The sequence below is a fragment of the Nicotiana tomentosiformis genome, chromosome 2 (assembly GCF_000390325.3).
Source record: "Nicotiana tomentosiformis chromosome 2, ASM39032v3, whole genome shotgun sequence".
Lineage (NCBI taxonomy): Eukaryota > Viridiplantae > Streptophyta > Magnoliopsida > Solanales > Solanaceae > Nicotiana > Nicotiana tomentosiformis.
The window spans coordinates 33093802-33103138 of NC_090813.1; the positions used below are offsets into that span (position 1 = coordinate 33093802).

Sequence of the window (9337 nt, forward strand, 5' to 3'; positions counted from 1 at the left end):
AATACACGACCTTCCTTGTCTTTGATATACCTCACTTGCTCCAGATCACGAGCCTTCCTCTCTCTCTCGCTTTGGCCAGCCAAAATAACTTCTTGTCCCCACCTTTACCCCCAAATCCCTCATACAGCCACCCAAACGCAGCCGTCTTAGCCTCCGTGACCGCTACTTTCGCCTCTCTCCTAGCTTCCTTATACCTTTCTCTGTTCTCTCTCATCTGCTCTTCGTCGGTGCTCTCCACTAACTTAAGGTAAGCCGCTTTCTTTGCTTCCACTTTACTCTAGACCACGCCATTCCACCACCAGTCGCCTCGGTGCCCACCTGAGTATCCCTTCGAGACCCCTAATACCTTCTCTCGCCGCCTCCCTTATACAATCCGTCGTCGCCGTGCACTTACCGCTAGCATCTCCACCACTCTTCCAGGCTCCCATTGTCGCCAACTTCCCCTCCAACTCCAACGCAATATCCTTAGTTAAGGCTTCCCACCTGATCCTTGGTTGACCTCGTACAAACCTCTTCTTCCTCTTTATCAAGATACCGATGTCCATCACCAAGAGTCTATGCTGTGTCGCGAGATTCTCACTCGGGATCACCTTACAATCCTCGCACAACCCCTTATCACACCTCCTGAGGAGAAGATAATCGATTTGAGTCTTAGCCACCATACTCCGGAAAGTAATCAAATGCTCCTCCTTCTTCGGAAAAATAGAGTTCACGATCACCAACTCAAAAGCTCTAGCGAAATCCAACAGTGAAGTGCCTCCCCCTTCCTAACCCCACAACCGAAGCCGCCGTGTACCTCACCATAGCCACTAGCAGACGACCCAATATGCCTATTGAAATCCCCTCCTATAAATAACTTCTCTGTAGGCGGAGTACCCCGCACCACCTCATCCAACTCCTCCCAAAATCGCCTTTTAACCTCCTCGTCCAAGCCCACTAGCGGCGCGTAAGCGCTAATGACATTCAGAGTGTTTCGTCCAACTACTAACTTAATCGTTATCACTCACACGCCTAACCTCTACCACTGACTCTCTAAGCTCCCTATCCACCAAAATACCCACTCCGTTCTTGCCCTTCAGGCCTCCGGAGTACCACAACTTATACCCGTCGGCATTCCTCGCCTTCGATCCTATCCACCTAGTCTCCTGAACACAAGCTATATTTACCTTTCTTTTCTGGAGAATTTTCGCCAGCTCTATAGACTTACCCGTCAATGTCCCTATATTCCACGATCCAATTCTCAATCTATAGGTACCCTTGTTCCTCTTACCCCCTATAGGCCCCGTCCCACCCCCCGACCCTTGCCCTAATCCCCGCCCCGCCACCCGCCCTCCCCGAGGACATGACCCTACATTGCCATTACAAACCACAACCGTTATACCTACGAAAGTCTATGTAAAAAATGGGAATATAGGTCCACTACTAAATTGAATGAACTAATTACGTACTACTACGACAACAAATCAACTAAGAGAGGAGAGAGAGAAACAGGAGTCGGGAGGTACCAATCCCGCAAATATAATCTGGACTTTCGGCTTGGTATACTCCCGATGCTGTAGAACCCGATGTTTTGTCCTTGTTCCTGCCAACCGACCTGCTTTGCTGCTTTTGCGCATGCGCCTCCCTCCCATCACCAAACAGCCACAAAAATGGTACCTGCAGCACTCACAACACACCACAGAACCAAGAAAAATAGATGATGGTAGGGCTGTCACCCTCACCACAAGTGGCCCAATTGAACTCGAAGAAGAGACGCAGCGGACAGAGAAAGGTATAAAGAAGAGAAGACAAAAGGAACGGCATTGGCGTGGGGTGGTTGCTGGACTGCTCGTCGCTCGCCAAAAATCTGTTGTTGTGTTAAGAATGGGGGGGAGAAGAGGAAAGGGGAAGAAAGAGAGGGGGGTGGGGGAGTGATAACAGAGGAGGAGGAGAGAGAGGGGTGTGGGGCGAGGGGAGTGTGGGGGGGCTTACCTGGACTGCCCGTCACGCCGGAGCCGGCGCTAAAGTAACGGTCGAAAACAGTGACTGAGTAAGAGAGACGAGGCAGTGGTAACGGTCGAAAACAGTGAGAACGACAAAGAGACCCAAACCATTCTTATACTAGAAAATTATATTTAACCAGGCTCCCCATCTATAACAACTTCCAGAAATTGAACCGTGAAAGAAAGAGGGACGGGGTGAATGTAGGTAAGCAGACCATTAGTCAATGAACTTAGGTAAAATGACTCTACGCACTGATACACCTTATTGGGAAGTGATCAAAATTCACAAAATTTGTTAAAATATGTTATTCCAATATGTCAGAAGTTACTCTATAGTTGAAATAGTTTCAAATCACTCAAACGTTGAACAAAACTAGTTGAATGGAATTGATTCCTCACTGGAAATTTTCAGTTTTCCCGTGCTCCGAACATAGAATTATCAACATAGTAATTGCAGCAACATAAACAAAGAAGGAACAAAGTGTTAATAATACACAAGTTGTAATTCTGAGTCCTCAGGATGGTCTCATAGTATAGTATATCGAACGTTCAAAGCCAGTTATGTCACTTAGAATTTTTCAATAGCTACTCCATCTCTCAAAACCTCATAAGCCTCCCTACTCCGGGTTTTCTTCAACCCAGCTGTGAAATGAACCTTGGATTTTTCAGATGAGATGGCAGTAACTTTTACCCACATCATCACTTTCGTCTTCATTCCTTCAATGTCAGCTAGCTTTCCTTTTTCTAAAAACCCAGTAACTTCTGTAGAGAAGCGTAATACAGATGAATCCTTGTAACCAACTTCACATACAGAGGGTATATAGACAGTGAGCTTCCTTGTCTCTTCATTAAACTCGTAATTGGTGGCATCCCGAGGGAAAATACCTACTGGAACATCATACTCCTTCAAAAGATCTGGCAATGGCTTTTGCATTTTTCCTACAAAACCAAGATTAACCAGGGAAGATAAAGGTTATGACTTGTACCAAGTACTTTTTAAGCTTGTTGATATAGGTAGAAAATCCTCAAGAAGATGAACGAGGGACGCTAGTGGATCAGATAGCAAATTTTGAACATACAAAAGGGGGGGCAAAAATGGAAGAGCATGGTGAGTTATGCAAAGAGAACACAAACCTTTAAGCTTGTTCACCAGCCATTTTGTTCCTCCTTCAATACTGCTTTGCAATGACTGATTATTGATAGGGAAAAGATCAGTATGAACCATAAAAACTGAAAAACCAGATAGAGAAAAATCCAATGCAGAGAAACGACTAATGGGAACCAACAGCACTTATCCTGAGTTCTCCAAGTAATTCCAAATTTAGCAAACTTAGTAATATTAACAGTAATTCTAAAATGGTTTCAGTTGCTATGCTAGAAAAGTGACATTATCAAGATTTTTCTGAAGTGGAAATTTTTTTTAAATATCCCCATCAATTACAGTCATTATATTCAGAGAAGCAGGAACACTAAGTGGCTTCGGTTACCTTTTTTTTTAATGAAGAACTATCATAACATTATAATACTTATAATCATATTAGAACATAAAAGTTTCTATTGGCTATTACCAACATCTTGAGGATAAAGGTTTTCCATTTGTTTCTTCCATTAACAGTAAACAGCTTCACTCTTACATTCATTGGGATGCTCAGCTGACCAGTTTATGCTCATGTTTTAAGGAATAAAGGTGGAGAAGACGCACATCAGGTTCCTTTATTTCCACTGTATACAATAACTTATATTGATCTTGGAAATGCAAATAAGCAATAAATGCAACAAGAGAAGCAATTCATCAAAATCGAAGGCCAACCACGCAAAAAAGTCTGCATGAGCATTAGACTAGCAATAAGAAAAGCTAGAATTTGTCTACTATGACATTGTTTAGGAACCACCCAGGAAATACAAAAATTTTGAAGAGGCTCAAACCCTACTGCATATAAAAGCCTGGTATTTAAGTGGAGAAGAGTAGAGAGGCGAGCCCATTGTCCTCCAAGTTCTAAACCGTGTGCCACTAGCCCTCAACTATATCTCAGTTATAAAAAAAATCAATAAAACTTGAAGAATAACAGCATGAGGGAGAAGAGACTGATCTAACAAAAAGTTCTGAATTTTAGCACGTCAGTGACAAAACCTAGTAGTACTATGCCTCCATTATAGCTTTTCCGCTCTGCATCTGCGGGAGTCTTATCCAACAAAATTAAATCTAGCCGCACTTCTTGGTTATCAATCCATTTTCCATGAAGAAGTGTTTGCATTCCCAGTTACAGTCACAGAGCCATTTCCCAATAAATAACAGTTGAAATACCATGGTATAAAAAGAAAATGGTGGATCATTAATTAGAAATAGATAGAACCCAAATTAAGAAGTCATCACTCTGTGAATGATCTCAAGATATGCCAAAGGAAAGTATCCCCCTCCCCCCCTTGAAATTAGCTTCTAACATGCTATGAAAGTCGTATTTAACCTTAAACGTTGATTAGCTATGACACGGACCAAAATATCATATAGTGGCACCTGTTGATAACCAAACTGCAAAGGAATTGGCAAAATGGAATCATCATATGCACTCTGTTATATTTCACTACCTCACACCCTTAGGTGCTGCTTTCTTTTTTGGAAACAGCGGATTTCTCTATCACTTTCTTTTTCATTAAAAATAACTGAAAAATCAGTCATTTCCAACTTCGGAACTTGGTAAATATTGAGACTGCTCCTCTATCCTTCACTATTTAACCACACACTTGGTTTACCTATTATGTTCGAACTCGTAATGTGCACCTACCGCACATCTGTACTACCTTTGTATTGAACCAACGCACTGAGGGGCTTAAAATCATAGATCCACATCTAGCTAGAAGGAGCTTATTTAGCAAATTCAGACTAAAGGGGTAGGCCGGTGCACAAAGCATCCCGCGATCGCGTAGGGTCCGGGGAAGGGCCGCACTCAAGGATGTGATGTAGGCAGCCTACTATCAGTGACTAATTGCACGGCTTGAACCCGTGACTTATAGGTTTTTACCATTGCTCCAAGACTCCCCTTCATTTAGCAAATTCAGACTATTAAGGGATAAACATCCTAGTCATTAAGGTAAATTATGCAATCAAACCTATAAAATTTACTGGTTCCACAGACATAATTAAGAATTTCCAAATTAGATCATAGCAAAATCTGAAATAATTAAGATTGAAGTAAAAGGAAAAGAAGGGACATACGTTAATGTCATCGCCGACGGAATTGAGCTCCTTGTTAGCTCTCTTACCAATCCAGTAGGAACCCACTTTGTTCAATATCTGATCCATTTTTATATGCTTCTCAGATTTCTATAAACTGATGATTAAAACACTAATGATCTCTGTATGAAGAAGCTTAAAAAGGTCTTTTCCCAATTCAGAGAGATAATGGTATGTTGTGAGGGTGGGGGGAGTAGATTTGAGTTTACTTCTTCGCGAATTTTTCCACACCCAACTACAAGCTATGAGCAGTCCCTTTCGCTACCTATGCAATGCTTTTCTAACTGTGATTTGCGCCCGGAAAGGAAAGAGAACTTTGTGCCTTTGCTTCCTTTCGTATTGTTTTGGGAAAATATCATTTTTTGTCCGCCGAAATTATTTATATCTATTTTGTACTATATTTTTTGTATATTATTTTCAGAGTTGTTATATATAGTAGTAGTACTGTACATGGTAAAATATGTTAATATTAAATGATCGCATGAAAAAATGATACGTGGAGCCGAAAACAGAAGGTAATTGAATTCGGAGGCAACGATCTCGTCTGTTACCATGGAGAATAATACTCATAAAGATGAAATAATTGTCTGTCACCCGGTAGCATTTAATGAGGAATATATCATTCACTGCCCGCCGTTACACATTCTTCAATGGCCCTCATTGTAAAAATGGATCCTAGGACCTTGTTCCCTAGGTGCATCTATAAATAGTGAGCTCTATTATCATTGTAAAAGACACAAATTCTCTCACAAGCATACAATATATTCTATCAAAAGCTCAATAACATTTTACTTTCTTGATTATATATACTGTTCTTACTGCCCCCCGGAAGCTCTATGCCGGGGATCAAGATATATGTTGTATCATTTCAATTTCAAGGCTAAGTCTTACATTTTTGTCTAGTTCATTTATTATTTTAGGATCAAATTAATTCACTTGTCTATAAACCACATATAAATTCAACTGTATCGTTTTACAGGTAAATAGTTTGGCGCCCACCGTGGGGCTTAAACAGTTGTGTAATTAAGTTGTTCCTGGCCTCTTTTACTAACGCGTTTGATTATTTGTTCTTAGCAAAAAAATCATTAAAAATGGCACATAATGGTGTTAACAACACACACAACCTTAAGGCCCAAGGAAATCAACCTCAACACGAGGATTCAATCAGTGATACCCGCAGTGAGGGAAACAAGGCCACGCCGGTCCACGGCAGACGGTACCCGCGATATGTTAGAGAGGCGACTTCTGACGATGCTGAAGAAAAGCACGCCATCGAAGAAGTTAGGGTCTTGCAAGAGCAACAAGAGGCCATTTTAGGCCATCTCACACGTTATGATAAGGTTATGGCAGAGCTGAAGCAGGCGTTATCGGGTGCTTCCAATAACACGAATGGACGAGGTCCAGTTCCTCCCGGTGCTCCTGCAAATCAAACAACGTAGAGGGTCAACAACAACACCCCGAGGGGCGAGGTCGGCTTCGATGGGGCCGGAGGAGCGGATCTGGTCACAACAACGAGAGCGATCCCTTCAAAATCGAACTGATGCGATTTATGAGGGAAGTGAACGCCCACATGGATCAAATTTCGAACGCACAACCAGTGCTGAAAGGGTCGGAATCAAATAAGTACACGCGATTGCCGTACAAACCAAGCGCGGCACCAGAATTGATCCCGAAGCGGTTTAAAATGTTAGAGGTGCCGAAATATGATGGGACTTCAGATCCTCAGGAGCATATCATCACCTATACAATGGTGGTGAAGGGGAACAATTTAGCTCTCCACGAGTTTGAGTCAGTTTTGCTCAAGAAATTCGGGGAGACTCTCACGAAGGAAGCCTTGACGTGGTATTCGCTTTTTCCCGAGCATCCATAGACACCTTCGAGATGCTCGCGGATTCTTTCATTAAGGCCCATGCCGGGGCCAGAAATGTATATGCCCAAAAGACTAATATATTCAGGATTTCACAAGGAGAGTCCGAGTTGCTGCGGGGAGTTTGTAACCAGGTTCCACAAGGAAAGGATGTTGGGCGGCTGAAGCATTCACCAAGGGTTTGAATTTCAGAAGTTTTGATGCTTCCCGGAAGTTCAAAGAAAGTTTACTCGAGTTCCAGGCGACAACTTGAGCGGATGTTCACAACCGGTACGAGTCAAAGATAAGGATTGAGGATGATCAGCTCGGTTTCCCGACATCGGTTAAGGGTCTGGACCGGGAGAAGAATAAAGAGAAATCAAAAGACGATTTTGACACAGATCGACGATCTTCGAGGAGTTGATTTTTGCCCTATGAACGGGCCGAAGGACACGGCAGAGGTTTCCAATCGGTGCATAGGTTCGTTAGCGATAGGAGAGCTGATCGCGGCCGAAATAACAGGTCGTTACAAGACAAGGAAACGTCAGGTTCTCGAGATTCTTCCTACCCCAGACTTTCAGAATATAACTTCAACGTTAGTGTAGTGGAGTTGGTGTTAGCTATGAGGAACCTTAAAGAAGTACGGTTACCGAAGCCAATAAGATATGATCCTAACCAGAGGGATCCTAATTTATGGTGCGAATACCACGGGACAAACGGTCACTGGACTGGGGATTGCCAGCATTTTCGCGAAAAGGTGGCGACATTGCTAAAAAACGACGATCTTAGGAAATATTTATGTGACTGGGCTAAAAACAACTATGGTCGCAATCGTGGTAATGCGAAACCCTCAAAAGCGGGAGAAGATCCACCGCGCATGACGATCAACATGATTTTCGGGGAAAACGAGATTAACGGGGTTACATTCTCAGCGGCAAAAAAGACGAAGGTGTCAGTAACCCACAACAAGAGGCTCCAGGAAGTCGCTGAAGACAACATTACTTTCATGGAGGAAGACGCAGATAGATTGTTGCTACCGCACAAAGATGCATTGGAAATCTCTTTAAATGTATTGGGTTTTAAAATTAAGCGTGTTTTGGTGGATCCAGGAAGTTTGACCAATATTATACAATGTTGGGTATTAGAGCAAGCCACGATCACCGAAAGCATCATTCCAGCCTTTAAACTCACCGTTGGGTTCAACCTAGCAAGCATGACAACTCGATAAGAGATTCTATTGCCCACGAATGCCGAAGGGATGATGAAGACGACCCTTTTCGAGGTGGTGGATGGCGGTATGGGCTACAATATTATCCTGGATAGACCATGGTTGCACGAGATGAGGGCTGTGCCATCGACATATCACCAGTTTCTGAAATTCCCAACTCCCGAGAGAATTAAACAAATAAGATATGACCAACCGGCAGCAAGGGAGATAAATGCAATTTCAGTCTCCAGGAGCAAAGGGAAAGAGCATGCGGCATAGTAATTACAGGAACCGGCGTCTGTTCCCCAGTCAAGCGAAGTCAACCAGGGGGAAAAGGCGTCGGAATCATATAAGGTGCCAAGGTATTTCCAGGCACCAAAAGAGACGAACGCAACAAAGTCCACAGTGGAAGAACTTGAGCAAGTTGCGTTATTCAAAAAGTTCTTGGAGACGAAATTCCACTTAGGGACAAGACTGCACCCCGAACTTAGGTCTGGATTTATCGAATTTCTTAAATTTAATGTCGATTGTTTTGCATGGTCGCATGCGAATATGACAGGTATCCCGCCGGAAGTGGCCGTACACAAGCTAAGCTTGGATCCCAGCATTCCTCCGGTAAGAAAAAAAAAATATCCTACTGCCGAGGCCAGAAATAAATTTGTCAAAGAAAAGGTAACTCGCCTGCTTGATATCGATTCAATCCGAGAGGTAAAGTATCCAGACTGGCTAGCTAATGTAGTAGTAGTTCCAAAGAAGAAGAATAAATTTCGCATGTGCGTGGACTATAAGGACTTAAATAAGGCGTGCCCAAAAGACTCGTTCTCGTTGTCGAACATTGATCAAATGATTGAGGTAATGGCCTGGCACGAGTTGATGAGTTTCCTCGATGCTTACTCCGGGTACAATCAAATTAAGATGAACCCAGAGGATTAGGAAAAAACTTCATTCAAAATGAATTTCAGCATATATTGCTATAATGTGATGCCCTTCGGGCTAAAGAACGCCGGAGAAACTTATCAACGGCTCGTGAACAAAATGCTTGAAAAGAAAATAGGGAAAACCATGGAAAT

At 42.8% G+C, this 9337-nt stretch overlaps 2 protein-coding genes across 2 annotated transcripts; one reads left to right on the forward strand and one right to left on the reverse strand.

Annotated features, from left to right (window-relative positions):
- Positions 1 to 2345: 2345 nt before the first annotated feature.
- LOC104112339 (uncharacterized protein At5g01610-like) lies at positions 2346 to 5513 on the reverse strand. Its single transcript, XM_009622225.4, has 3 exons — positions 5197 to 5513; positions 3117 to 3171; positions 2346 to 2921 (listed from the first exon to the last, which is right to left on the reverse strand). The coding sequence occupies exons 1-3, from the start codon at positions 5281 to 5283 to the stop codon at positions 2551 to 2553; spliced, it is 513 nt and encodes a 170-aa protein (XP_009620520.1). The 5' UTR covers positions 5284 to 5513; the 3' UTR covers positions 2346 to 2550.
- A 2169-nt stretch (positions 5514 to 7682) lies between these two features.
- LOC138904588 (uncharacterized) lies at positions 7683 to 8288 on the forward strand. Its single transcript, XM_070193095.1, has one exon. The coding sequence runs from the start codon at positions 7683 to 7685 to the stop codon at positions 8286 to 8288; it is 606 nt and encodes a 201-aa protein (XP_070049196.1).
- Positions 8289 to 9337: the final 1049 nt, after the last annotated feature.